The sequence below is a fragment of the Struthio camelus genome, chromosome 1, assembly GCF_040807025.1.
Source record: "Struthio camelus isolate bStrCam1 chromosome 1, bStrCam1.hap1, whole genome shotgun sequence".
NCBI lineage: Eukaryota > Metazoa > Chordata > Aves > Struthioniformes > Struthionidae > Struthio > Struthio camelus.
Genome location: NC_090942.1, coordinates 55,038,725 through 55,066,422, shown reverse-complemented (window position 1 = coordinate 55,066,422; position 27,698 = coordinate 55,038,725). Strand labels below are relative to the sequence as shown.

Here is a 27,698-nt window from a genome sequence, read left to right as displayed (position 1 = left end):
GCACTGTCGGCGCTGTGTTCCTGTCTGTCTCGCATCAGACTTAGAAGTGACGTTGTTATCATGCCTGAGCCGGCCAAGTCCGCGCCCGCGCCCAAGAAGGGTTCCAAGAAGGCGGTGACTAAGACGCAGAAGAAGGGCGACAAGAAGCGCCGTAAGAGCCGCAAGGAGAGCTACTCGATCTACGTGTACAAGGTGCTGAAGCAGGTGCACCCCGACACGGGCATCTCGTCCAAGGCCATGGGCATCATGAACTCCTTCGTCAACGACATCTTCGAGCGCATCGCCGGCGAGGCGTCGCGCCTGGCGCACTACAACAAGCGCTCCACCATCACCTCGCGGGAGATCCAGACGGCCGTGCGGCTCCTGCTGCCCGGCGAGCTGGCCAAGCACGCCGTCTCCGAGGGCACCAAGGCCGTCACCAAGTACACCAGCTCTAAGTAAGCTGCTCCTGCACTCGGCGCCGGACCCTCTCGACCCAAAGGCTCTTTTAAGAGCCACCCACTTTCTCAGTAAAAGAGCTGTTGACAGCGGCGATTGTCCTGTTTCCCGGTGCCTCTAAGCAAAAGGGAAAGAACACTGTTAGGAGCTCTCCCGTGTAAAGTATTCAGGTGTGCCGGCTCTTACTGAACAGTAAGGTGCATGCTGTGGGAGAGACTGCTTAAGACCGTAGTTCACAGGAACAGAGATTTAACAAGAAAGGTTTAACAACAGGTTGGGGGGGAGGGGGGCGCGTTCTGTCCCTTCGGTGCACACAAGGCTTCTATGCTGTCACGCTGCTGCCTCTCACCTAAACCGGAACCGCAGCTCGCTCGCTCGCTCGCTGAAGGGAAGGGAGCCCTCGCGCGTTTCACTGGGAAAAGGGGCAAACTGTTACCCCGGGAGCCCGGTTCTTTTTGGTACCTCCCGACTGTTAGGTTAAAACCCAGGACAAGGCGCGTGCTCTGGGAAGGAGGTGCTTTCTCCCTCCCGAGAAGATCTGAGTGCGAGCCGGGAACGTCTAGGGCGAGAACGGTTCGGGACGACCGCGCGCACTTGCACAGAAGCCACCTCGGGGCCAGGCGACATCCCGGTTAGCATCCCGGCGGCCCGACCAGGGAGGCAAAGCGGGGCAATGCAGGGCGCTCTCGCCCGCAGACCGCGCAGTGCCCCCAGCCCTGGCCGCGGGCTACGCACTGGGCCCTTGCCCGGCCCTTCCACCCGCGCTGCAAGTGCCGCAGAGGGGCGGGGGACCACGGCGTGGGGGAGCCCCGCGGCTGGCGCGGCGCGGCGCGGCGCGGCGCGGCGCGGCGCGGCGCGGTCCGACCTGAGTGAGGACTGCGCTGAGCTCCGCGTTTGGGCGGGCCCGCGCGGCGCGGGGAGGCGGCGGCGACCGGTCCCGGTGGCGCTCGGCAGCTCGCGGCTCGCAGCGCGTCTCCGCTTCAGCCGCGCGCGTTCCTCTGAGCAAAGCGCGGCGCAGACCTGGGGCGGGGGAACAGGGAGCGCTGGCGATACGCGGCAGGCCGGCTGCGAGCAACGTCTCGAGCGTTCCTGCTACTGCCCTGAAGCGAAAGCGATCACTGGGTGGGGGGGAAACAGCGAGCACTCGAGACAGAGAGAGAGAGGCTGCCTAGGGAAAGAGCTTTCGCTAGCAGCTCCGAGGCGGAGGCGGGAGCTAGGGTGTTTGGGGGGGGGGGGGGGGAGGGCAGCAGGAGACGGCGAGACCGAGACGCCGGCAGCGGGGCTGTGCTACCCCGGTCGGCTACGGCCTTCGCTTCCGCGCCCCCCTCCCTCCCTCCCTCCCTCCCCCGACACACGCACACGCCCCCGCCGCCTCGCTCTGCTGTTGGTGGGAACGGTTCACGCACTTTTACTCAGACAGCAAGGGAGCGGGCGCTGAGGGGCTCTGGAAACAGGGAAGGTCCCGGCCCGGGGTGGGAGGGCTTTGGGAAACCAGAGGGGCGGGGCAGGTTTCCCGCCGGCGGGCGGGCGCGGGCTTTTCGAATGCCGCCTCGGCCAATGGCAGCCGGTCTCGCGCGGGCGTCCAATCGGCGAGGCGGCTTCGGCTATAAATACCGCCGCCCCAGCGCCGCTCTGTCACAGCTTCGGTGCTGCGGTCCCGGAGAAGTGCGCTGGGTGGCTGTCTGGCTGGCTCTTTCTGAGTGATGGCGCGGACGAAGCAGACGGCGCGTAAGTCGACGGGCGGGAAGGCGCCGCGCAAGCAGCTGGCCACCAAGGCGGCCCGCAAGAGCGCGCCGGCCACGGGCGGCGTGAAGAAGCCGCACCGCTACCGGCCCGGCACGGTGGCGCTGCGCGAGATCCGGCGCTACCAGAAGTCGACGGAGCTGCTGATCCGCAAGCTGCCCTTCCAGCGCCTGGTGCGCGAGATCGCGCAGGACTTCAAGACGGACCTGCGCTTCCAGAGCTCGGCCGTCATGGCGCTGCAGGAGGCCAGCGAGGCCTACCTGGTGGGGCTCTTCGAGGACACCAACCTCTGCGCCATCCACGCCAAGCGCGTCACCATCATGCCCAAGGACATCCAGCTCGCCCGCCGCATCCGCGGCGAGCGCGCCTGAGGCTCCTGCCGCCGCCCCCGGGTGCAGGCAGACGCTGAGGCCGCCCACATAGACCCAAAGGCTCTTTTAAGAGCCACTCCGTGCACAAGAAAAGGAGCTGTAGCACTCTGAAGTGATCGTAGTTGTTGAATTATTTACTGCACGGTACTTCTTTGTTTGCGGTATTATATTATCATTTAAAAAGTACAATGCTTGTATGCTTTACCAAAAGTATGCAAGCAAAATACATTTTTTAGTTTTGTGTATATTAAGCTTATTAAACATGTTTTAATATAATCGTTCTAGTCTCATTAGTTAAGATTTTAAGGGCTGGGGGGGTATGAAATGCTTTTCCTTAGGTTAAAATGTTATTACTACTATCCTGAAAAATATGAACTTAGATGATTTCTATCCATAACAGAAAAACAGTTTCAGTATAGCTCCTTGCCTGGCTAAAAGCACGGCACCCTGTTGCTTGCTGCAGTAAGCTCTTTCTGTGAAAACAGTTCGAGGCTTTTGATATACCTGGTAATTTGGTATTCGATAGTAAAACTTTTCTAAGAAAAAAGGTTAAGTATAACCCAGCATTAGAGAAGGGGGAGGGGGGTAAAAAAAACACGAAACAGAAAAGATAACATATTAAGGAAAAATCCCAACAGCTACAAAATTGTTAATACCTTTTATTGTGCGTGGAATGCTTTGGCCAACTCTACCTACGTGTTTGAAAGGTGCTGTTAACTCCCCTTCAGTGTTTGCTTGTGTCTGTGTATAAACATCCTCCACACACCCCCAAACTAAAATCCTTGCAACGCAATTCGCTGGGATGCTTTGCGAACTCTGAAAGGGAGTTAAAAGCATCCCAGCGAATCGCGGGGCAGGAAATTTGCAGTTGGGGAAGAAGACGGTCATACACAGGTACGGAAGAAAGGCAAAAAGAATCAAAGGAGTAGCCAGGGCTACAAATCAAATGTTACAGTGTGGGGAGAAAAAAAGCTGGGGGGATGGAATCCAGTTACGCCAAAGAAAATAATTACTCCCCAAAATAGTGGCGGGGGGGGGGAAGGAGTAACATTTAAGACTGGCAGGAGAGAAAAGAGGTACCGTGCAGTAAATAATTCAACAACTACGATCACTTCAGAGTGCTACAGCTCCTTTTCTTGTGCACGGAGTGGCTCTTAAAAGAGCCTTTGGGTCTATGTGGGCGGCCTCAGCGTCTGCCTGCACCCGGGGGCGGCGGCAGGAGCCTCAGGCGCGCTCGCCGCGGATGCGGCGGGCGAGCTGGATGTCCTTGGGCATGATGGTGACGCGCTTGGCGTGGATGGCGCAGAGGTTGGTGTCCTCGAAGAGCCCCACCAGGTAGGCCTCGCTGGCCTCCTGCAGCGCCATGACGGCCGAGCTCTGGAAGCGCAGGTCCGTCTTGAAGTCCTGCGCGATCTCGCGCACCAGGCGCTGGAAGGGCAGCTTGCGGATCAGCAGCTCCGTCGACTTCTGGTAGCGCCGGATCTCGCGCAGCGCCACCGTGCCGGGCCGGTAGCGGTGCGGCTTCTTCACGCCGCCCGTGGCCGGCGCGCTCTTGCGGGCCGCCTTGGTGGCCAGCTGCTTGCGCGGCGCCTTCCCGCCCGTCGACTTACGCGCCGTCTGCTTCGTCCGCGCCATCACTCAGAAAGAGCCAGCCAGACAGCCACCCAGCGCACTTCTCCGGGACCGCAGCACCGAAGCTGTGACAGAGCGGCGCTGGGGCGGCGGTATTTATAGCCGAAGCCGCCTCGCCGATTGGACGCCCGCGCGAGACCGGCTGCCATTGGCCGAGGCGGCATTCGAAAAGCCCGCGCCCGCCCGCCGGCGGGAAACCTGCCCCGCCCCTCTGGTTTCCCAAAGCCCTCCCACCCCGGGCCGGGACCTTCCCTGTTTCCAGAGCCCCTCAGCGCCCGCTCCCTTGCTGTCTGAGTAAAAGTGCGTGAACCGTTCCCACCAACAGCAGAGCGAGGCGGCGGGGGCGTGTGCGTGTGTCGGGGGAGGGAGGGAGGGAGGGGGGCGCGGAAGCGAAGGCCGTAGCCGACCGGGGTAGCACAGCCCCGCTGCCGGCGTCTCGGTCTCGCCGTCTCCTGCTGCCCTCCCCCCCCCCCCAAACACCCTAGCTCCCGCCTCCGCCTCGGAGCTGCTAGCGAAAGCTCTTTCCCTAGGCAGCCTCTCTCTCTCTGTCTCGAGTGCTCGCTGTTTCCCCCCCACCCAGTGATCGCTTTCGCTTCAGGGCAGTAGCAGGAACGCTCGAGACGTTGCTCGCAGCCGGCCTGCCGCGTATCGCCAGCGCTCCCTGTTCCCCCGCCCCAGGTCTGCGCCGCGCTTTGCTCAGAGGAACGCGCGCGGCTGAAGCGGAGACGCGCTGCGAGCCGCGAGCTGCCGAGCGCCACCGGGACCGGTCGCCGCCGCCTCCCCGCGCCGCGCGGGCCCGCCCAAACGCGGAGCTCAGCGCAGTCCTCACTCAGGTCGGACCGCGCCGCGCCGCGCCGCGCCGCGCCGCGCCGCGCCGCGCCAGCCGCGGGGCTCCCCCACGCCGTGGTCCCCCGCCCCTCTGCGGCACTTGCAGCGCGGGTGGAAGGGCCGGGCAAGGGCCCAGTGCGTAGCCCGCGGCCAGGGCTGGGGGCACTGCGCGGTCTGCGGGCGAGAGCGCCCTGCATTGCCCCGCTTTGCCTCCCTGGTCGGGCCGCCGGGATGCTAACCGGGATGTCGCCTGGCCCCGAGGTGGCTTCTGTGCAAGTGCGCGCGGTCGTCCCGAACCGTTCTCGCCCTAGACGTTCCCGGCTCGCACTCAGATCTTCTCGGGAGGGAGAAAGCACCTCCTTCCCAGAGCACGCGCCTTGTCCTGGGTTTTAACCTAACAGTCGGGAGGTACCAAAAAGAACCGGGCTCCCGGGGTAACAGTTTGCCCCTTTTCCCAGTGAAACGCGCGAGGGCTCCCTTCCCTTCAGCGAGCGAGCGAGCGAGCTGCGGTTCCGGTTTAGGTGAGAGGCAGCAGCGTGACAGCATAGAAGCCTTGTGTGCACCGAAGGGACAGAACGCGCCCCCCTCCCCCCCAACCTGTTGTTAAACCTTTCTTGTTAAATCTCTGTTCCTGTGAACTACGGTCTTAAGCAGTCTCTCCCACAGCATGCACCTTACTGTTCAGTAAGAGCCGGCACACCTGAATACTTTACACGGGAGAGCTCCTAACAGTGTTCTTTCCCTTTTGCTTAGAGGCACCGGGAAACAGGACAATCGCCGCTGTCAACAGCTCTTTTACTGAGAAAGTGGGTGGCTCTTAAAAGAGCCTTTGGGTCGAGAGGGTCCGGCGCCGAGTGCAGGAGCAGCTTACTTAGAGCTGGTGTACTTGGTGACGGCCTTGGTGCCCTCGGAGACGGCGTGCTTGGCCAGCTCGCCGGGCAGCAGGAGCCGCACGGCCGTCTGGATCTCCCGCGAGGTGATGGTGGAGCGCTTGTTGTAGTGCGCCAGGCGCGACGCCTCGCCGGCGATGCGCTCGAAGATGTCGTTGACGAAGGAGTTCATGATGCCCATGGCCTTGGACGAGATGCCCGTGTCGGGGTGCACCTGCTTCAGCACCTTGTACACGTAGATCGAGTAGCTCTCCTTGCGGCTCTTACGGCGCTTCTTGTCGCCCTTCTTCTGCGTCTTAGTCACCGCCTTCTTGGAACCCTTCTTGGGCGCGGGCGCGGACTTGGCCGGCTCAGGCATGATAACAACGTCACTTCTAAGTCTGATGCGAGACAGACAGGAACACAGCGCCGACAGTGCCGCGCGCGCCCCCTTTTATAGGGACCGCATGCAAATTAACCGGCTCCGAACTCTGCCTTCCTATTGGCAGCGAGGGATCGAGACTGCCGTTGTTCCCAATGGTTCGCCGCCATTGGTTGGAATTCGATCCGCCTTCCCATTGGCTGTTCCGGCAACGCCGACTTCCCAGCCTATCAGAGGAGACACCGCTTGTCTGCCCGAACCGCATATATACGGGCGGAGGCGGCCGGGGAGCCTCATCGTTCCTGTGAGCTTACTACCGAGACTCAGCCCTTGCGATGTCGGGCCGCGGGAAGCAGGGCGGCAAGGCGCGGGCCAAGGCCAAGTCGCGCTCGTCGCGGGCCGGGCTGCAGTTCCCCGTGGGCCGCGTGCACCGGCTGCTGCGCAAGGGCAACTACGCGGAGCGGGTGGGCGCCGGTGCGCCCGTGTACCTGGCGGCCGTGCTGGAGTACCTGACGGCCGAGATCCTGGAGCTGGCGGGCAACGCGGCGCGCGACAACAAGAAGACGCGCATCATCCCCCGCCACCTGCAGCTCGCCATCCGCAACGACGAGGAGCTCAACAAGCTGCTGGGCAAGGTGACCATCGCGCAGGGCGGCGTGCTGCCCAACATCCAGGCCGTGCTGCTGCCCAAGAAGACCGACAGCCACAAGGCCAAAGCCAAGTGAGTGTGGAGGAGGAGAACACCTGGGAAGTCCTCCCTAGAGAAACCCAAAGGCTCTTTTCAGAGCCACCAAATATATCATGAAAGGGCTGTGTTACTGTTTGTGTCCGTATAACTGTTCTGAAGTCTTAAGTTTTTTTAAGTTCTTTATAAACTTAAAGGCAAGAAAAGTTCCTGGCTGGTTTTGGATCGTTTAAAATGTTGAGATTCCCCAAAGATATTTAGAAATCATGTATTCTATTTTTTTCTCCTTTGGCTTACGATTATCATTCATCTCTGTGAGAGGTAATAGGAAACGAACACCCCGTCCACCCATCCGTATCTCGCGCCATAACATAAGCGGATACGGTAAATGAAGTGTTAATTCAAGAACTGGTTACAAGACTAGTATATGGGGGAGGAACGTAAGCTGATAATGATTTCTTTAAGAGGACGCTGAATAAAGCTGCAGTACCTACATCCTCACAGTTAGAAGAATTCTTTACACTTTCCAGTGTAAAAATCCTTTATAGACCTACCTGAGGAAAGTAAAAGATTTTAAAGTTTAGCTAGCAAAAATAATTCAGCTCCTTTTGGGAAAGTTTGGGTGGCTCTTAAAAGAGCCGTTGTTTTCAAGAGCGGACCAAGAATTCTCTTCCACAGGGGCTTACTTCTTCTTGGGCGCTGCCTTCTTTGCCTTGGCCGCCTTGGGCTTGGTCGCCTTGGGCTTGGCAGGCTTGGGCTTCACCGCCTTCGCCTTGGCCGGGCTCTTCGCTGCCTTCTTGGGCTTCGCAGCCTTGGCCGCCTTCTTGGGGCTCTTGGCCGCTTTCTTGGCCGCGGCGGCCGCCGGCTTCTTCGCCTTCTTGGGGCTCTTCTTCACCGCCGCCGCCTTCTTGGGCTTCTTGGCGGCGCTCGCGGGCTTCTTGGCCGCCGGCTTCTTGGGCTTGGCTGCCGCTGCCCGCTTCTTCGGGGCTTTTTCTTTCGTTTCTCCAGGTCTCTTACTGAGTTTGAAAGAGCCGGAGGCGCCGATACCCTTGGTCTGCACCAGGGTGCCCTTGCTGACAAGGCTCTTGAGCCCCAGCTTGATGCGGCTGTTGTTCTTCTCCACGTCGTAGCCGCCGGCGGCCAGCGCCTTCTTGAGCGCGGCCAGCGAGAGCCCCTTGCGCTCCTTGGAGGCAGACACGGCCTTAGTGATCAGCTCGGTGACGCTGGGGCCCGAGGGCTTGCGGGCTTTGGAGCCGCCCGCCGCCTTCTTCGGCTTCTTGGCGGCGGCCTTGGCCGCCGGGGCCGGAGCGGCGGCAGCGGCGGGCGCCGCCTCGGCAGCAGGAGCGGGCGCGGTCTCGGACATGGCTCAGCTCGCGCGGACCCGGGCGCAGCAGCTGGGGCGGCTGTGGCGGCGGCCCCTATTTATAGAGGCGAGACGCGCGCTGATTGGTTCGCGGCCGAGCCCTGCCTGCCGCCGGCGCCCGGGCGCTCTCCGCCGCTCGGCTTGTGTTTCTTCGGGGATAAAAAAACCGTGTTTTTGGTGCAAAACCTGCGACCAGGACACCCCGTTTCTCACAGAGCTGCAGGCGAGGGAAGATATTTTCATCCTGCAGCATTTCTGTTAGCTGGGAGTTTAAATGAGTTATAGGCAAGTCTGTAGTCCGTGAGTTTTGGGATTGCAGAGACCTGGGACGGTCAGATTTTTTATTTTTCTTTTTAAATTTTAACAATGCTGCTGAGATCAGCGGCACAGTGACAACCGTTTCACGTTCCTGAGAAGGTTTTTGGTCGAGACAGTGTAGAATGGAATTGGTATAAAGACGTTTTGTTAAGGTAATTTGGCTTTGAAAAGCAGTAAGTAACACAAGTAGCCACTGAGCTCTGCATCTGTGTTGTAAATCGTTTCCCATACCACGACTTCATTTCTTATAAAAAATGAAACGTTTCAACGTATTATCCTGTTTAGCCTTACATGGAGCTAGTAAAAATTAATTGGAAAAAATTTCTCCAGGAATGTTTATGTGAAAAATAACACTCTTAAATTAGCAGATACCTTCAATGTCTTTAAAGAATACTCAGAAGTCTTTCCTCTGGTGTCCTACTTCTTTTTTTGTTTCGTATTTGACAAACTGTATCACAATATTTATCTAAGATATGTCTTTCATATAAGCACTATAGGCAAGCACGTTCATTTTTATGTTCATATTTAAAATAAAGAGGTTAGTTTGTGCTCTAGTTTTATTCTCTACTTTAAGATATGTTGCCAGTCAAAAGTTGCAGCTGAGCGAAAAATTTCAATACATTATGTGAATACTTTCCTTGTGATAAAAGCCAGGTTAGGGTGTCGGTGATTCTGTAAATGAAACAATACTAACAAAGTGCCTTAGTCAAGCAGTTTTCTCTTCAGTACTGCTGAGACATGGCCACAGTTGAAAAAATACTATAACAGTAGCTTAATATTGCTCGTAAGAAAAACTAAAGGAAACTAAATTTAGCACATGGGTGCATTATGCTAAACTAAATGTCAACATAGCATAGTATTTGCTAAGCTTTGTAAAGGCAATCAAGAAGTTTCCCTTTTTGCATATACTACATCTGCTTTTCTGCCCTACAGCACTCCTATAGTCTACAAGAGGGTATTTAGAGCTCTAAAGTCATAACTAATAACATGAGCAGCTGTTTCTTAATAATATCTAGTTGATATTGAGAGGTGATGTGTGCTTCTATTTGCTTGCTGCTTATATTTGGTTCATTTTGGTATATAAGGTAGTAGGGTTCTCTATTCCAAGAAAATGTAAAACACAGCATTAAATATGTAAAGCAGCAAATCTTCCATCTACCAGCAAATATTTTTGTCTTCTCTATTTATAAACATTAAAACAAGGAGCAAGAGGCATAGTGCCAATCTGGAACTGTCTGTAAATTTGCAGCAATAGGTGAGAGATATTGAAACAGGATTAAAAACGCAGCTGGGGAGGGGTTACAGGATGGACTCTTGTGAAAATGCAGTGTAAATCCATATTCACCTCGTTTCTTGAGTGCTGCTGCAGAGGAGGCTAGAAACATGACCAAGGTCTGTGCAGGGATTGTGACAGGATTCAGCTGTCGCCTTTTATGGTGCATCTCCCTCTCCTTTATGGGAGAGGGAGATGCCTGTAACTGCAGCAAAAGTTCTCCTACCTTCAGCACTGATCCTGCTCTTCCTGCTCCCAGCGGGCTTAGTTTCTGTCTGTATGCTGTTGGAGCAAATGCATAAACAAACAAATTAGGCCACAGAAGTTTTTGGAAAACTCTTCTCATAGTCTGTTCTGACTGCTGAGATAGAGCTTTGTTCATGCCCGTTGTCATGTTTCCCCCCTCTTGTTAGGGAGTCTGGGCCTTGCATACAGGTATAAAGTGTGTGTATATATGTACACACAGACACACACATGTATATGTTTGTATATATGTAAGTGTTCCTAACAAGTTAGTTCTTCCTAAGAAGAAGTTAGGAGAGGTCAGGATTGCCCCGGTAGTTCTGTGGGATGTTCCTGTGTGAGAAAGTGCTTCATGAGAGCAAAGAGGTGCTAAAATCCCTTCTTTGAGATGTGCCAGTTCTTTGTCTCAGGTACGTTCTCACTTTCTTTGACGTTAGGTTAGTCGGCTCATCCCTGAGGTATGAGCTCAGTTTCCTCTTTTTCAGCTCTCCATCCAGTTTAGGAGAATGTGTGTAGAAAAGCGTCACGCGAACCTTTTTGGCTACTATGTTTCTGTGTGGTAGTGATGTGGGTTTTTTTTATGCTTGTGTTTACCAGGTGAAGTTTGCCAAGCATCTCCCAAAGGAAAATGGATTTATACTGACTGGGCTTTTTACAACTGAACTTTCTGGTGCTGATTTCAGCTATTTCTCACCTCCTCTTTCCATGGCACTTAGCTGTTTCTCCCCGACAACGTGTGCTATGGAGGAGACTTTTGGCAGGAGATAAATGCCACAGAGGTGACACTTAGGTGTCTGCAGAATCTAAAGAGGGTTCAATTTAGATTTCCTTCCTCCAGGGAAGGAAGAAAAAAAAGAGAGGGAGAGATTTCCTGGAAGAATGATATGGGTTTCGAAGGGCACAGATCATATGGAAGAGAGTGTAAAGCTGTTAGGTAAAATATTTATTTATTTGTATCCTCCATAGTCCTGAGGAAAGGAGGTACTTTCATACTTAGAAAGGGAATTTCACTCTCGCCTAATGCCAATATATCTGCGCCGTTGTTCTTACTACTTCCATGCTGCAGGGCCCTCATGAAGTGGTTCTAGGACAGTTTAGAATAGCGCAGAAAATCCATTGCATTAGTGATACTTAACCTGTATTTCCTAATTAGGCCAAGGGTGGTTTTCTTTGCAAATCCATGCCACATAAGAGTGTGCTACTGGGAGGGCGAGGGTCGCGGGGTGCTTCTGCATAAACCAGTCAGTCCCTCGTGTGGGCCGGGAGGAGAGTTTCGACGGCTGAAAGTCAGGCCGCAGCTTGTCCCGAGACCCGCTGATGCAAACTTTCCTGCGACTCCCGGAGCAACGGGGAGCTGAGGAGCCGGCGCCGGCCCCTCGCTGTGCCCTCTGCATGGGGCTCTCCCTCCTTCCCAGTCCGAAATGCCCCCTACTTCGGTAGGTATATAGAGGACCTGTAGCGGTGGTGGGAAGGCGGTGGAGTGTGCAAGGCTAAGGCTCGAGGAAAGACAGCAGTTTCCCGAAAAGCGTTGCATGCAAATCCTGCGCACATCATGCCGTGGAGAGTCCTGGAGCAGGTAAAGGTAGATGGGAATTATACACGTATTTGAAGAGTTGGAGCATCTGTTTCGTGGGGGTAGCTGGTTACCTGGCTATTTGACTTAAAAACAAGAAACAAGGAAAGGAATGAATTAAACATCCTACTCCTTATGGGTTGTATAACGGAGACAATAACAAAGATCAGAGCTCTCAGGTCACTAATTGATGGGTCATTGGAGGAAGCAGTCAAGCTCAGCCTCGGGGAGGTTGAACCACAACTTCGTCGCTGATGGGAAGGCGGAAGAAGACTAGCAGGGTCTCTCAAGGAAAAGATCAAACTTATTAGAGCATGTTTGAGCGGGTCTGTGTGAAACTTCTTAGGTCAAGTTTGGGAGAGAGTGCGAGACTGTGTGAAACTTTGGACAGGAGTTTAGGAGAAGGGCGAAGATGGAGAAAGGAAAGGGGGACGTGAAGGAGCGTGGGAAGGGACACCGGTCACAGGCCGCGTGGGTCCGGGCAGCAGCAACGGGAGGGCGCAGGACCTGGGAGAGCCGGTGTCTAGGGCAGCTGCTGGAGAGACGTAGGTGCGTGGGAGACCCACAGCGAGCTCCGTCCTGACCAGCTGAAACAGAGGCGGAAAACGGGGCCTCCTGTGCCGGTCCTGCCTGGGTGAATGCGGCGGGAGCTTCCGCGGTGCTGCGCGCCGACCCGTGCCGGGTGCGCGTTGTCTGTGGCCCGCAGCCTGCCGAGGGCAGCGGCCGCGGCTTGAGGGGGCCCTGGAGTGAGTTCGGGGCATCCACACGCAGTAAAACATGGATTTTACGCGGCGATTCCTGAACAACGCCCTCGCTCAGAAAACTCCCTGGACAAGCACTCTGCCCACAGCATCCTGCCGGGACAGAGGCTCAGCAACAGCAGCGGGCAGGGCCGGAGGGCTGCTCCGTGCGCCTGCCCACCAGCACTCGCCGGTCCCTCCGTGGCCAGGGAGCTGCAGTCCTCCCCCCGAGCTGCTCCGGGCCACGGCTGGGGGTGTGCGCAGCCCCTCTGTTTCGGGACTTACTGCTGAATCCGGGCCCTTAAGGGATAAACTGAGGGCCGTGGGTACGATAGCTGCGCTCAAGGGCATCCGCGGAGATGTGCTGTACGAGGAAGCGGCCGTGGCAGCAGTGCAGGAAATAAAAGCTAACTGAACCCCTGATTCGAGCATTTCCAGAAAGGAAGAGCTCGATTGGACAAATATATATTCATTATAAAATTATATGGGTGTGTGAGTGTGTGATTAACGTCTCAGTCACGGAGGGGAAAAAAAGTCAAAGGACAAGGAAGTTAAAGAAATTCAAGAAAAATCTTGTCAGGAAAGCGGAAAGGGAAGGGAAAAGGACAAGATTAAATCTCCCAACCCCTACCTCCACCCCAAACACACAAAGGTGTATTTTGCAAAACTAAGTGTCTGCCCCATATGTCGTTGCTCCATGCACATGAATAGCAAACCGAAGGACTTTGGGGAGAAGCGGGTCTCTCCTGTGGTACTCTAGTGTCTCTATAGAAGCAATCCAGGAGGGAACTTCACGACGTGCATTGGGGCCAAGAAGAGACATGGTGATAAAGAATATCTGAAGTGTCCTCAGTTTGTGGAAGGAAATAATCGAATAGACTTTGTCGGGTTACTTAACAACTAATCACATAAGCACCTACAACTGGTTCCTTAATCTGAGAAATCAGTAAAAGAACAGGTTTCATGTGATTTGATATTTCCCCGCAGGGTTCCTTTCCCTCCCGCCTTCCCCACCCCACCCCGTTTCCCGTCCTGCCTAGTTTTCCCACGTCCAAGTGTCGCTGCTCTGCGAGTAAATATGCAAAGAGGGCAAAAAAATCTAAGCCGCGCCTTGCCAGCCCTTGCTGGAAAATTGCCACAAAACCGTTGCAGCCTGAAGCCCCGCTCCCGGCCCCGTCTCCCTCTGCCCCCACGGCGATGCTGCCTTGTAGCCCCTGACCCTCTCTGAGGCTCCCAACGAGCAACCTAAACCGCTGGAGCCGCCGGCTCCAGGCCCGCTGGTGGCACCGGGGTGGGGGGGATGTTACACGGCATGACGGCCGCAAGGCTCCAGCTGTGAGGGGGCAGGAGGCACCGCCTCCCCCCGGGGAAGGAGATAGGTAAGGCCGCACGGTGGCGTTTCTTTTTGCCCGAGAGAAGTCAAGCTTGATTTCCTAGGTTTGTCTATCGCTCCATCCCCCGTTGTGGGCGGTGAGACGGTGACTAAGAGCGGATCTGCCGCATTCCCGAGAGCAGCAGTCACCTCTCCAGCCCTCCGCTGTCACCGGAGATCACTCGATGCCTGATCCGCGGCGCTGTGATTCAGGGCACAGTCCCGGCTACCGAAATCTGGCATTTATGTCGAGAACTAAATTTAGGAAGCTTTCACGCTAAGGACTCTCGCTTTGGCTTGTGGTCCAGGTGTCACAACATCTTTGTGTTTAATCGCTTTCACTATTTGCCCTCGAAAGGTCCCCCTTTCTTCAGAGCCTAATAGGAGTAACATCCCGGGAAGGAAATCAGACTGGCCTATGACACGGAGGCAGTTTTCTTCGAGCATCTCTTTATTGTTGCAGAGAAGGCAGGGCGTGCCGTGAGCGCGCAGGGAAGGAAAAATAAACGATGGTTTCACGGTGAAAATTCTGCACCCCCTTCCCCCCCCCCCCAGATCTGAACAACGTCTATGCCCAATGGTCACCCAGGGGAGACAAGCACGGGTGCACTGGAGTGCCTTCATTCTCCGGCTTTCTCTTTGGCTACCGAGCACCTTGCTGTACCTTGCTATGAAGCACAGCTCAGACTCCCCTTTTCTGCGAGTGGGCTGAGCCGCCTGCGGGAGAGGAAGACCGAGAGGGAAGGGGCACCACAGGATGATCCCTATCCCAGCGGTGGAGGAGCTGGAGTTCCCTTTGGCTCCCTTTGGACAGAGGGTTCCCGATCAGGCACTGAATGGGGAAGCTACTGGACGCCCCTCCCTTGCCGGGAGCCCCTGTGAAGCCCTGGCAGAGCCGAAAAGGCAGGCAATACTACTTCAGTCTTTCCTTCCTCCTAATGCCGGTTCTGCCTGTACACTCGGAAAGATCACCAGAGAAAGTCTCTGGCTCTGCGACCCTCAGGACATAGTTTCCTAATGCATTTGTGACAGTTTCCTTTGGACTGGGGGGGCGGGGGGGGAACCCCAGGGCCCGACCCCGCCTCAATCCCCTCTACCTTCTCGCCCCCCGAAGAAGCCGGCCGAGGGCGCTTCCTTCCTTCTCGGGGAAAGCCAACCCGCCGACCTGCCCCGTACCTGCGGTGGCGTTACGGCCGGAGGCTTCGCTGGCGCAGGGCGGAGCCCGCGGCCCTTGAGCGGGGCCGGCGGAGCGGGGCGGGGCGGGGAGCAGCGCCGGGTGCCAAGCGAGCGGCGCGACGCGGCGGAGCTGAAGGGGCCGCCGGGCTCCTCCTCGCGGGCGGAACCTCCGCCACCCTCCTGCCTGACCGAGGCAAGCGCGGACGGGCCCCTCAACGATGGTCCTGCCCCATGGGAGGGGGGCCGAGCGCCGTCCCGCCCGCAGCGAGTGCTCGCCCGCCTCGGGCAGGGCGGGGGCAGGGCGGCGCGGGCCCGGTGGGTAGGGAGCCGCGGCTCTGTCCTCCCGCGGTTTGCACAGGGTCGAGCAAAGCAACCCAAAAGAGAAATTTACGAAGATGCGCGCACCGCGTTGTGCCGACCCACATGCACATTACGCTCTTCCGATGGGGACACACACACACACACACACACACAAGGCACTGTGCCCGCCGACACGCGTTGTGTACTCCGCCACCGACACACACACACACACACACGCCAGTGTGCAGATACGCATCGTAGCGTGTTCACAGACGCACACGCACTGCTCGCTCTGCCGCCGACGAGCACATCGCACTCTGCCGACACACATTTCCAATTGTGCCCACCGACACAACTTCGCACCGGGATCGCAGACACACACACACATCACACCGCGATCGCAGAATCACAGACAACGCAGCGAGCTCGCAGAAACACACATATCGCACCCTGCAGACAGACACACGCATCGCACCGGGCTCGCAGGGACACAGACATCGCACCCTGCCGACCGACATACACATTACACTGCGATCGTAGGGACTGACGCACCGCAGCGGGCTGACGGGGACTCGCACATCGCACTGCGACCACACGGACACACGCACCTGCAACGGTGCCTACCGGCCCCTCCCCCGCATGCCTGACTCATTGCGTCACAATGACCGGCGAGGCGGAATTTCCCAGCCGGCCAATGAGGAGAGTCTCTGCCCGAACATCTTCAAAACGGCTTCATGCCAGCCAATAGCAAACGCGATAGCGCTTCCACCGGCTTTCGGCGCCCCATAAAGGGAAGAGCGCGCCCGGCTGCCGCCAGAACGCTCGAACGCGAGCTCTTGTCGCTGCTGAGCCCGGACCGGCCGAATTCCCACCCAAGAAGGGCTCCAAGGCCTTCGTCCCCTCGGCGCCCAAGAAGGGCGACACGAAAGATGGCGAGGGCTGCAAGGAGAGCTACTCGATCTACGTGTACAAGGTGCTGAAGCAGGTGCACCCCCCGACACGGGCATCTCGTCCAAGGCCATGGGCATCATGAACTCCTTCGTCAACGACATCTTCGAGCGCATCGCCGGCGAGGCGTCACGCCTGGCGCACTACAACAAGCGCTCCACCATCACCTCGCGGGAGATCCAGACGGCCGTGCGGCTCCTGCTGCCCAGCAGCTCCTGCTGCCCGGTGAGCTGGTCATGCACGCCGTCTCCGAGGGCACCAAGGCTGTCACCAAGTACACCAGCTCCAAGTAAGCTACTCCTGCACTTGGCGCCGGACCCTCTCGACCCAAAGGCTCTTTTAAGAGCCACACACGTTTTCCTTTAAAGAGCTTTGTCACTTGTCTATTCCAAGGGTAAGTTAACTTTTCTACTTTCTAAACTTATGTCAGAGGGCGTAAGATGTTCTGCATGCTATTGCAGTTATTTCTTTCTGTCTTTGAAGCTGATCACCCTTAGCCTGACACTGTGAAAAGCGAAGTGCTTTTATGGGAGCACGGTACGATGTGCTTCAGAAATTTCCGTGATGCCCATCAGAGGGCAGTAGAGGATAAGAAATCACAATAGGACTGGGGGTTAAACCTCATCTCTGTAAAAGCTATCCTAGGCTTAATTATTAATAATCCTAGCAGTATTGATTTCATTCATCTCCAATTGCAATTCTGAAAACTTATGAGGAAATGGTTGACATATCAGCAGGTCTAATTGATTAGACCAGAATATTTCAATAGATCTTTTTTCTAGATGGGAAAGACTATTGAATAACAGGATGCCTATGAGATAATTAAAACAAAATTGAAAAGCTAGAAGGTAATGTTTAAGTAAGCATGAATATAAATGTATGATGAATACCATAACAGGTGATGGTATGGAAGTAGAGATCCAGCAGGTGCTGTATGGTTCCGTTGCTGAGAACGGCCCATGCCACTGTGAAAAGTACTCAGTGACCGGGGGTCTCTCCCCAAGGCAGTGGTGGAGTAGCAGTCGGCGGTGCATGCGCCGTCACCACCTTCCCTTTCTGTCCTTCCAGGTGCCAGGGATTCTTGCTGGTCAACAGCGTGGGCCAAGTGGACAGCACAGAAGACAACAGGCAAGAAAGCGTCCCTCAAGCAGCTGGCCACTGGCACCAGTGCATTGGGCCATGAGGAGCATGGAGAAGCCACACCACTTCGGCTGGACAGAGGAATACCCTTCAGAAAGCCATAATCAAGAACTAAAAAGTAAAAGGTACAGACCGAAAAAAACCAACGTGACCCAGAAGAAAAAAATAGTTATGGAAAAAAAAGGGCTTCTAGGCACATAGGAAAGGGTTTTTGCAGCATATCTCAAAAAATAAAATCACAGCAAAATATGGGAATTAAAGCTCTTTTACTGAAAACATGTGTGGCTCTTAAAAGAGCCTTTGGGTCGAGAGGGTCCGGCGCCGAGTGCAGGAGCAGCTTACTTAGAGCTGGTGTACTTGGTGACAGCCTTGGTGCCCTCGGAGACGGCGTGCTTGGCCAGCTCGCCGGGCAGCAGGAGCCGCACGGCAGTCTGGATCTCCCGCGAGGTGATGGTGGAGCGCTTGTTGTAGTGCGCCAGGCGCGACGCCTCGCCGGCGATGCGCTCGAAGATGTCGTTGACGAAGGAGTTCATGATGCCCATGGCCTTGGACGAGATGCCCGTGTCGGGGTGCACCTGCTTCAGCACCTTGTACACGTAGATCGAGTAGCTCTCCTTGCGGCTCTTCTTGCGCTTCTTGTCGCCCTTCTTCTGCGTCTTGGTCACCGCCTTCTTGGAGCCCTTCTTGGGCGCGGGCGCGGACTTGGCCGGCTCAGGCATCGCGAGGCGCCTCCACCGCCACCAAGCAGCGCGCAGCCAAATGCGGCGGGAGGCGCCGCCGCCCCCTTCCCTTTATAGCGGCCTTATGCAAATCAGCAGCCTTCTGCCCGCAGCCTGCCATTGGCCAGCGGAAGACGGGGCGTCACAACGCGCCTCTCCACGCTCCACATTGGTCGGAGGCCGATCCGCCTCCCCATTGGCTGCCCGGCCGAAACCTCGTTCTCGGCCTATCGCGAGCGGCGTCCGTGGCCGCGGCGCGGCTATAGGCGAGCGGCGCGGGCCGCCGCCTCGGCTCGGCTCGGCTCGGCTCGGCTGGGCGGGCGGGAGCGGCCGGCAGCATGTCGGGGCGCGGGAAGCAGGGCGGCAAGGCGCGGGCCAAGGCCAAGTCGCGCTCGTCGCGGGCCGGGCTGCAGTTCCCCGTGGGCCGCGTGCACCGACTGCTGCGCAAGGGCAACTACGCGGAGCGGGTGGGCGCCGGCGCGCCCGTGTACCTGGCGGCCGTGCTGGAGTACCTGACGGCCGAGATCCTGGAGCTGGCGGGCAACGCGGCGCGCGACAACAAGAAGACGCGCATCATCCCCCGCCACCTGCAGCTCGCCATCCGCAACGACGAGGAGCTCAACAAGCTGCTGGGCAAGGTGACCATCGCGCAGGGCGGCGTGCTGCCCAACATCCAGGCCGTGCTGCTGCCCAAGAAGACCGACAGCCACAAGGCCAAAGCCAAGTGAACGCCTTTCGGACTGTTTAGGAAACGAAAGTACAAAAGGCTCTTTTTAGAGCCACCCACAATGTTCACAAAAGGTTGAGTCATTTAGAATGGATGCGCTTCTTTCAGTGAATGCGGACAACGTGTAAGCAGTTTCTGTACTTTTAATGACAGTTAAACTATTTTGCATACTGCAGCATGGTGAATAGAGAAAGTGCACAGTCCGGCACGTAGGCACGGCTCTTAACTATATAGGTTTCTTTGGAGAGGGAAGGGTAGCAGGGGTTCTGTTACCGATTTTAAAGAACAGTGTGTACTTTCTGCGTGGGGTGGGTGTGGGTGTGGGGGTGTGAGAGACACTCGAGTGCAAAGGCTAAGTTGTGTTTTGTCCTTTTAGAATTACCGCGATTACTCTTCTCCATTTTTCTCGTAAATAAAAGATGTTATACTTGAACATAGTCTTGTTGCTCCTAATAAATGAACTGGAGAATTTTTTTTTTTTTTTTAGCGTTAGAATAAGTGTGGTGCCTCGTAGGAAGAGAACTCTAGCTTTCCTGCCAAGGGTTTACTGCTGTACTTACTAAATGAAAACAGAAAATAAAGTTGAAAGAGCGACCTAATTTTTTTTTTCTGCTCTGCAGTGAGCTATCAACAGTAGTCAGTAGCCAAACAGTTCAGCTTATCCACTGTGTAAATTTCCCGAGGGGTTTCGGCATTGCCTCCTGCCTGACAGCAGTGCCCCACTGCACCCGGGAGTCAGCGAGTTTTAACCCCCAGGAAATTCCCTGCCCTCCCAGCAGCGACTCTGGATTCCCCTGCCACACACCTCTCACCACTTTCACTCTGTCGCGGCAGATCAGCAGTGTTATGTGAGTGAGTCTCTGTCGCTTTCCCTGGCAGAATTAACCGTGCAGAGAAATAGGGAAAAACTTCAGGGAGGGAAGGGTTGCCACTGCCTCATGTAACGTGGAACGGTGGCGATGCCTGCTGAATTACACAGTAAAAAGCATTATTGTTTTTAATTTGACTTTTGTAACATTTCTGGCAGGGTAGTCCTTAGGTGCCGTGTCCTTCACCTTTGCTTTAGTTCTCTTGGGCTTGGCCGGGCTCTTCACTGCTTGGTCACCTTGGGACTCTTGGCCGCTGGCTTCTTGGCTCCCTTGGAGCACTGTTTATTGTCTTTTCTTCTTCTTGTTGCTGTTGCTTCTGCCAACCTCTTGGAGGGGCCGACGGGCTTCTTGGCCACCAGCTTTTTCCTGGGCGCCTTCTGCTTGTACTTCCCCGGGTTTGTTAGCATGAAAGAGCCGGAGGCGCCGGTGCCCTTGGTCTGCACCAGGGTGCCCTTGCTGACGAGGCTCTTGAGCCCCAGCTTGATGCGGCTGTTGTTCTTCTCCACGTCGTAGCCGCCGGCGGCCAGCGCCTTCTTGAGCGCGGCCAGCGAGAGCCCCTTGCGCTCCTTGGAGGCGGACACGGCCTTGGTGATCAGCTCGGTGACGCTGGGGCCCGAGGGCTTGCGGGCTTTGGAGCCGCCCGCCGCCTTCTTCGGCTTCTTGGCGGCAGCCTTGGTGCAGAGGCGGTAATATCAATGTTTTCCAACATGATCATAGATTTTTCCCCCCGACCACCACCAGTGCAGGGAGAACAGAGACGTCAGCTGATGTACCTGCTGGCCTAGCATTTATTGAGTTTATAAACTCCCTTATTTCCCGCTTGCAGGGTGAGTTTGTTCATTCTGTATCTCCTGCTTCAACTCCGCTGTCTGCGAAAGGAAGTCTCAAAAAGGTCAAAGAATCCTATAGGATTGTGTAAGGTCGAAAGCTATAAAGGGCAACAAGGCCTTAAGGTATTTTTGTACAGCCGATTATTTTAATGAAGACACTTAGTGTAAACGTGGCCTATCCAAAGTGCAAAGTAGATGGACAAATTTTTCTCTACTATTTAGAAGCATTTTTTTAAGTTTGTTTTTAAATATCTGTACCTACTGTCTCATGCAAATAGGCTAGATGGATTCCCAGATATTCCTCCAACATTATCCTGGCTTTTCAGCAGCAGGACAAGAAAGGAAGGAGAAATTGCCTGACCTCAAGAGACCATCTACCTCTTTGAATCTGTGAATGGAGACCACTTAGCAACTCTGAAAAGCCTGCATTGCAGGTGCCTTGGTAAAGGGCCTCCACACTTCCCCCGGGAAGAGGCAGAGCCAACCTGGTGGTCCCAGTGTAGCCCCTCAGGCTCGGTTTTGTACAAATGGCCGAGTGATCTCTGAGACTCCTGGAAACAGCAGGCAGCAGAAGAGCAAATAAGGGTCAGATTTCTCTGGGCAGGGCAGAGCTGAGCCTGGGATTCTCCAATGTAGAAACACCCAATTTCTTATTCACTTTTTAATCCACTGAGGTCAAAACCCTCTTTTGATTTTACAGAATAAACTTGTAGCAAAAGTAGAACTTTACACCTTAAAATTGAATTCAGATCAGTGCTCTAAATGAACCCTAGTCCCTCTAAGGGTGTCTGTATTTCCTCCTTTTTTATGCCCAGTACCATTTTCTGAGCAGGAAAATGTGTTCTTTCCTACAAATGTTCCCCACTGGAAAATAATGTAAAAATAAAAGAAATGTAAAAGAATAACACACATTCTTGGTGTGGTGAAAAAGATTAATGGCTCTGTCCTTATCAGTGTTTTAATAGCTCTCACTGGCTTTGTTTCTTTTGTTGCTGTTTTTTCTGATTCCTATCAATAAATGTGCAGTTAGAAGTTGTTTTTAAAGGTCTGAGGTAGCAGATGTACCATTATGCCATAAAGTTTTGCCTTACACTTACACACCAGTGTAAGACTAAAACCACCCCAGCTGTCTTAAGTTATACTGACCTTCTTCCAGGATCTAAATGTGCATTGCACTTGGAGTACTGACCATTTCACTTCTTCGATGTGATTTGAAATGGCAGAGTTTAAAACTTCCTCCCTGTGGGGAGTAGGACCGATTCAGATAAGTTATCTCGGTGTTTCCAGAGCCAGCTCTGCTCAGCCTGAGCTCAGGCACTGGCCTTGCCCATGGCACAGTCAGCCAGGTCTTCTGGAGCTTAAAACATGGGAGGAGGCAGCCCTATTTAAAGAAGTATTTCAGCATGAAGAAATATTGGTGCTACAGCATTCTCATGGTAATTCCTGTCTGTACTACATAACTAAAGAAGCTAATGTCTCTGTTTCCCAAGGGCATAAGGCAAAGCACTAGCACTGGGAGCAGAGGACGGATTGTTTGGCATTGTGTTAGCTGCTACTTGCTGCAGGAAGTAAAGGAGGTGATTACAAAAGAAACATGCATTTCCTCTTTGCACCTCTGATGCTGCACAATGGTAGTGCAAGGTCCCTTCACCCATGGGAAGTGCAGATTTCAGCTAGAAATCTCCATCTGTGCCCCCTCCCCCATTTTTGGGGGGCATTGTTACTTCCCCCCCCCAAGAGCCTTTCAAGAATAAAGTCTACATGAGAAGCAAGTGGAACTTTAGTGAAAGCATGAATCTAGGTGTACAAAAAATTTAGGATTTTTATTTGTGATAGATGTTCAAAGCTGCCCTGCTATTCCTTTCATACACAAATGTCTTACAGCTGACCTGTTCTAAAATGCAAGTGTATACAGAATTGTTTTCCAGAGTTTTTGTGTTAGAATTGAATGAAATAGATTCTGTGATTCAGGCATCATTTTTGACAAGGAACTGCTTGGGAGCAGCACCTGCATCATGATAGGCAGTCAAATACTCAAAATTGCTTGCAAGACTCCAATGTAGAGAAATTGTCCTTAACAGGGTAATTTCTGTTTAAAGATACTAGGCCTATTTTGTCTTTTCCATTGTCAAGAGATGGAAAGAGGGTGCATATGATGGAGGGATGACAGTGGCTAAATATCTTCCGTTTCCTTCTCTTCTTATCAATGCATGTTCATAAATTAAGGTAGCTTTCTGCTAAGCAGCGTAATTAAAATGGATTTAAGATTGATTAAAAGAGCTTTGCCACCTTCCAGAGCTGAGGGTTCAGCAAACCACAAAACACTGAAACAAGGGGAAAACAAACTTACGTTTCTGCAAACACCCTGCAAGGGAAAAGAGAAATTGCATCTTAGATGGAGAAACCAATACAAGAGGACAGGCTGGGCCAGGTGGACAAAACGCAGCTTTGCGGAAAGGGTCCTTGTTGTGGGAACAGCTCGACCCTAGGTTTCCAAGGAGCAGAGTCTCACGTATGTCTAGAAGTAAAATTAATTATTTATTTAAATCATGGTACAACAAAGTAACAGCTCGAGCTGAGTCCCTCTGGGGAGGGACCCCGAACAAAGAAATTCTGGGGTAATTATATTCTTTACAGTCTTATTTCCCCACCGGCTAGTGACAGTCTCTTCCAATCTTCCTTACTGAGCTGGAGGTCTCTTTCCTCTTGATTGGTTCAAGTGTACCTTCTGGGATGGTTGCTGTGTTCCTGCTTCACTGCGCCCTATCTTAGCTGAAGGTTAGCCGTCACCTCTGTCCATTGTGTGCTCTAGCTGGTTTTGCAGTCACATCCTCAGCAATGTCTCTCGAGCTCATTTACAGTTCACTCCTGCAGCCTGCAGGGTTCAGCTACTTTAGGCACTAGTGCTAAGCTGGGCTAGAGCTAAATTAGCTCCCTTTTCTAACAGTCCTGGTGGTTAAAGCCAACCACATATCAGGCTGTGTTAACAAAAGCATAGCTAGCAAGTTGAGGAAACTGTTATTCCCATCTGTTCAGCACTTGTAAGGCCACATCTGGAATATTACATCCAGTTTTAGGTCCTGTGGTAAAAGAAAGATGCTGACAACCTGGAGCAAATTCAGCAGGGATCACTAAGATGTACAGGGCGATGAAGCACCTGGTACAGGAGTGGCTGGGGGAGACGAATCCCTTCATCCTGGAGAAGAGAGGGTTGAGGGGGGTGGAGGGAATCTTACTGCTGTATTCAACTACTGAAAGAGAAGTTTATGGGGAAGATGGAGCCAAATTCTTCTTGGAGGTGCACAATGAGAAGCAAAGACACAAATTAAAGAAAGGAAAATTCTGACTAGAAACAAGGGCAAAAAAAAAAATTTCCCCATGACAATGGTTAAGCCCTTAAAAAGGGGCCCAGAGAAGCAGTGGTACTTCCACCCATGGGGATATTCAAAATATGACCGGGTAAGGCCTTGAGCAACTTGATCTAGCTCTCAGGTTGATCCTGCTTTGAGTAGAGGCTGGACTGGAGACATCCAGAAGTCCCTTTTAACTTTTTTGTTTTGTTTTTTTAAATGAAACTGATTCTGTGATCTCAGTATCAGTGGTGGCTCTAATGCTTTTAGCTGATGGGGATCTCAACAGAAAGTCTTGCAGCAAGCTTGTGTGCATCTCTGTATGTGTGTAACAAAACAAGAAAGAGTGCAATATTGTACGGAACAGGAACAGTGTAGGTTTTTCATCATCAAGACAATACCAACAAGACAAGAACGTTTACTTGTTATATGTTGCAAAACAGAGGAACAAATGTTCGCTACCTTGAAAAGGGTCTTGTAACTTTAACCTATGTGTTCCTTTTTGCACTAGGTCCAAATTGCCACAGGCCTGTCTGGGTGATAGCCCTGGGATAGCCAGCAAAATCCCCCAGGGGGGCTACTGTACAGACACTGGAATGCAGGAGAACTCGGTAACTCCTGTAAGCACTAGTAACAAATAGGTTAAAAAAAAAAGAAAGAAAGAAAGAAAGAAAGAAAGATAACTTGCTACATATTGTAACAAAAGCTATTGCATATTATAACTTGTTCCTTGCAACAGCAAATCAGCTGATGGAGAAAAGCAGACACAAAGGATAAACTTACATGGAATAGCAGAACCTGATACGTGGAAGCACAGCTTAAGCTTTGCTTGCAAATTTTTTGAGCTGTTCAGAGACCAGGTTAGAGTCGGGTCCATTAAAAGAAAGAAAGAAACAAATCAAAAGCCTGAGGAGACCAAGGAAAGTGAATTGTCAGGCTTTTCTCTGTTGTTATTTTTCCCCATTAGTTGATCCAGAGCCTGCTGTATCCCCAGCATTTAAAGAATTTGAACTTCACTGAAAAAAGTTGTATAATTAAATACATATGCTTCTACTAGTTTTGGATTAGTTGACAAGGTGTACTGAGTAAGCCACTGAGAAGCAGGTATAATAGCCATGTAGTATTGTAAAAGGTAAGTTTTGACAAAATTAGATGTTTTCTGCTCAGGCTGATATCATGCTACTTAAATGAAAAGTGGGGCAAACCGATTCTCACTGCCTGTTTGATTCACTGTAAAGATATTTGAAATAAGGAATTCCTTGTTATTATGCATATGAAAGTAGGATTGGAGTATTTCTTGACACTGTAGAAATGTATGCAACTCCTTAGATATGTAACATTCTGAGACTGTATGAAACAGAGCAAAGGCACTAGATGGAAATATGAAATACACTTGCCAGCTCACGTGAAAAATTGCAAAGTTATAACACTGCAAAGTTCTGGTGTAGCTTTTAGTCATTGTAACAAATTATTCTTAATGATTTTACAAAATGATCTCCTCTACCTTATCACTAAAACTTGCCTGGAATAAAATTGATTTCCATCCTTTCTGCAGAAAGGAAACTATTAGCATGATCAAATTTCACTACCTTGCTGGTATATAAATATTCCAGTCTGACATATCTCATGCATTTATTCCAAAATAAAAATTTTTCCATGAGAAGAGCACACCACATGTTTGAAACCAGACTGCATATGAGCTTAATATCAGTGGATCTCTTAAGACTTTTCAAAATGTAATAGTCCGGATTTTCTAGTGACAGCAAAAGTATGTTTCTGAAGTTCACCTTTCCATTTTGAAAAGGTCTTTGTTACTGTGTGTGAAAACTACACTATCACTAAATCCATAATGACTAATTTTGATAGCAACTTAATTTAATGTAGGTGACTGGAGTCACTTTGTCATGTCAAAGCTATTTTGAGCCTTTAAAACCTTCAAGGATGTACTCATTCATTTATTCAATTGACCTATCACTATTAATCTTTATGTAAAACATTGATTTAATCTTCTCCCCTAAAAAATTGCAGCCACAAAAAACAACAACAAAACAAACAAATGAAAAGATAACGTACCATCTGACTTTCATGTCAGTCGGAAGAGACCTCTGGATCTCTGGCTCCATGACCCGCAGGACTGAGCCACCCCCTGCTCTGCACAGTGCTACTCTGTCCCCCAATGTATGTGAGCTGGGATGGGAGGAGGGATGTTCCCAGCTCCGGTCCCCTCTACCTCTAGCCCTCTCATACAGCGAGATTCGTGCCATGTCTTGAACTGCTCTGTGTTCTGCAACAGCATAACCTGGACATCACTGATTTGATGCTACCATTTCCCCTTTGCAACCTGAACTAGTCACATTTTAGTCAAACTGTAAATAAGACCAAATAAACAAAGTGAAACCTTTTTATAGCACAGTTAATAATTCTTCTCACTCCTCAGGCTAATTATTTATAAATATGCTCTTTTCTAATAAAACTGAAAACAGAGAATGCTGGGAAACCATTTAAACTAAGACATAGTAGTAGTTTGAACTGCGTGTTAAGTAATAAATATTCTCCTGACTTTAGGAAAGATGCTTTGAATTGTAGGTAGGTGAGGAGATTTTGATTTACTCAGAAAAGGCAAGAAGTAGTATAAAAACATTCTAGTCAGTGAGTGTTTTGTTCTGTTTTTGGATCAGATGTTTGACATTGATCATTCTGTTTGTTTGTTTTTGAATATTCCACTGATTTACTACCTGATTTTTTTTCCCAGAAATAAAAGTGTTTTTTGTAGTTAAATAGTGTGACTGATAAATGTAAATTACACTGTAGATATTCTGACCTAGAGAAGACAATCTTTTCAAAAATGCTGTATTAAGTGTGTTTGTTCCTTAAACAGAAAAACTACTTAGTATTTTTGCAATGCTTTGGGCTCTTTTCTAGTATTCTTTATGGTTGGTAATGCAGTGCAGGAGTAAACTGTAATATAACCCCGATCATATGATATACAAAAAGGTACTGAGCTTAAAAAAGTTATTAGCATAATAGCCTAATAAATAATAGCACATAATAGCAACATAATAAATAATAGCAACATAATAAATAGCATAAAAGTGGTTATTAACATAACCACTAATAAATATATCCTATATTTCAGTGCCTGCAAATTATAATAGCTTGAAGATGTGCACAGTCAGCCGATAAAATACAGTCTAAAAGGCCAATTTAAAGATCATGCATTGCAGCACTTCCCAAGATGATGTTTCTGAATGCTGTGCCTACTGCTGGATGATGCATTCTGTGTGGAGAGCCTTGAAGAAGACAAAAAAAATCCAACTACTTTGAACTGAATAGTAAAGAACGTTAATGGTATGATATCATAAAACCACATCACAGAATAGATTCAAATTCTGGCCACCTGCACACTCCACTATACAAAAACCTGGAGAATGAAGTAAACCACTTTTTATTCACTTTCTTATGCACTGGACATATGGAGAGGCTCAGAATGCAAACTCTAAAGCATAGTTTCCATTTGAAGGCACTCTCAGAGCTGATCTCTAAATTCAATCTGAAGCTGCAGGAGAATAGCAAGTGTGGAGGATGCCTCTTACTACTGGATGTCTGAAATTTAGTCTGAGACGTCCCTATCAGCCTTAAAACTGAAATCAGCTTTGCTGAACCAGTGGCTAGTGTAGTATAGGCATACTACCAGCCTCTGCACCAGTACTACTAAACAGCATGCAGCTAGCGCTAGAAAAGTTGATTTTCATGGTTCTTTTATGGCCTTTATATAGATATCAAATGTGTTAGTGAGATCACAGGGTATG

General features: G+C 51.9%; 9 protein-coding genes and 1 pseudogene across 9 annotated transcripts; 5 read left to right on the top strand and 5 right to left on the bottom strand.

The window, feature by feature from the left end:
- Positions 1-55: 55 nt before the first annotated feature.
- LOC104145804 (histone H2B 5) lies at positions 56-530 on the top strand. The gene has a single exon (XM_009677551.2). The coding sequence runs from the start codon at positions 61-63 to the stop codon at positions 439-441; it is 381 nt and encodes a 126-aa protein (XP_009675846.2). The 5' UTR covers positions 56-60; the 3' UTR covers positions 442-530.
- Positions 531-2,064: 1,534 nt separating this feature from the next.
- On the top strand, positions 2,065-2,828 carry LOC104145840 (histone H3). Its single transcript, XM_009677596.2, has one exon. The coding sequence runs from the start codon at positions 2,142-2,144 to the stop codon at positions 2,550-2,552; it is 411 nt and encodes a 136-aa protein (XP_009675891.2). The 5' UTR covers positions 2,065-2,141; the 3' UTR covers positions 2,553-2,828.
- Positions 2,829-3,737: 909 nt separating this feature from the next.
- On the bottom strand, positions 3,738-4,264 carry LOC138066850 (histone H3). Its single transcript, XM_068939795.1, has one exon. The coding sequence runs from the start codon at positions 4,185-4,187 to the stop codon at positions 3,777-3,779; it is 411 nt and encodes a 136-aa protein (XP_068795896.1). The 5' UTR covers positions 4,188-4,264; the 3' UTR covers positions 3,738-3,776.
- Positions 4,265-5,790: 1,526 nt separating this feature from the next.
- On the bottom strand, positions 5,791-6,260 carry LOC138060919 (histone H2B 5). Its single transcript, XM_009677550.2, has one exon. The coding sequence runs from the start codon at positions 6,258-6,260 to the stop codon at positions 5,880-5,882; it is 381 nt and encodes a 126-aa protein (XP_009675845.2). The 3' UTR covers positions 5,791-5,879.
- Positions 6,261-6,598: 338 nt separating this feature from the next.
- On the top strand, positions 6,599-7,015 carry LOC138066852 (histone H2A-IV). Its single transcript, XM_068939803.1, has one exon. It carries the CDS (start codon positions 6,599-6,601, stop codon positions 6,986-6,988), a length of 390 nt encoding a protein of 129 aa, XP_068795904.1. The 3' UTR covers positions 6,989-7,015.
- A 555-nt stretch (positions 7,016-7,570) lies between these two features.
- Positions 7,571-9,176, bottom strand: LOC138066848 (histone H1.01-like). Its single transcript, XM_068939757.1, has one exon. The coding sequence runs from the start codon at positions 8,309-8,311 to the stop codon at positions 7,631-7,633; it is 681 nt and encodes a 226-aa protein (XP_068795858.1). The 5' UTR covers positions 8,312-9,176; the 3' UTR covers positions 7,571-7,630.
- A 2,390-nt stretch (positions 9,177-11,566) lies between these two features.
- LOC138067686 (histone H2B 1/2/3/4/6-like) lies at positions 11,567-17,493 on the top strand (annotated as a pseudogene).
- A 148-nt stretch (positions 17,494-17,641) lies between these two features.
- On the bottom strand, positions 17,642-18,252 carry LOC104145802 (histone H2B 1/2/3/4/6). The gene has a single exon (XM_009677548.2). The coding sequence runs from the start codon at positions 18,111-18,113 to the stop codon at positions 17,733-17,735; it is 381 nt and encodes a 126-aa protein (XP_009675843.2). The 5' UTR covers positions 18,114-18,252; the 3' UTR covers positions 17,642-17,732.
- Positions 18,253-18,347: 95 nt separating this feature from the next.
- On the top strand, positions 18,348-19,428 carry LOC138066845 (histone H2A-IV). Its single transcript, XM_068939715.1, has one exon. It carries the CDS (start codon positions 18,452-18,454, stop codon positions 18,839-18,841), a length of 390 nt encoding a protein of 129 aa, XP_068795816.1. The 5' UTR covers positions 18,348-18,451; the 3' UTR covers positions 18,842-19,428.
- Positions 19,429-19,571: 143 nt separating this feature from the next.
- LOC104145841 (histone H1.01) lies at positions 19,572-20,401 on the bottom strand (the record flags this gene model as incomplete). Its single annotated transcript, XM_068941922.1, is given in 2 exon segments — positions 19,572-19,943; positions 19,946-20,401. Coding segments are annotated over 2 exon segments (588 nt in total), but the record flags the coding sequence as incomplete, so codon positions are not given.
- Positions 20,402-27,698: the final 7,297 nt, after the last annotated feature.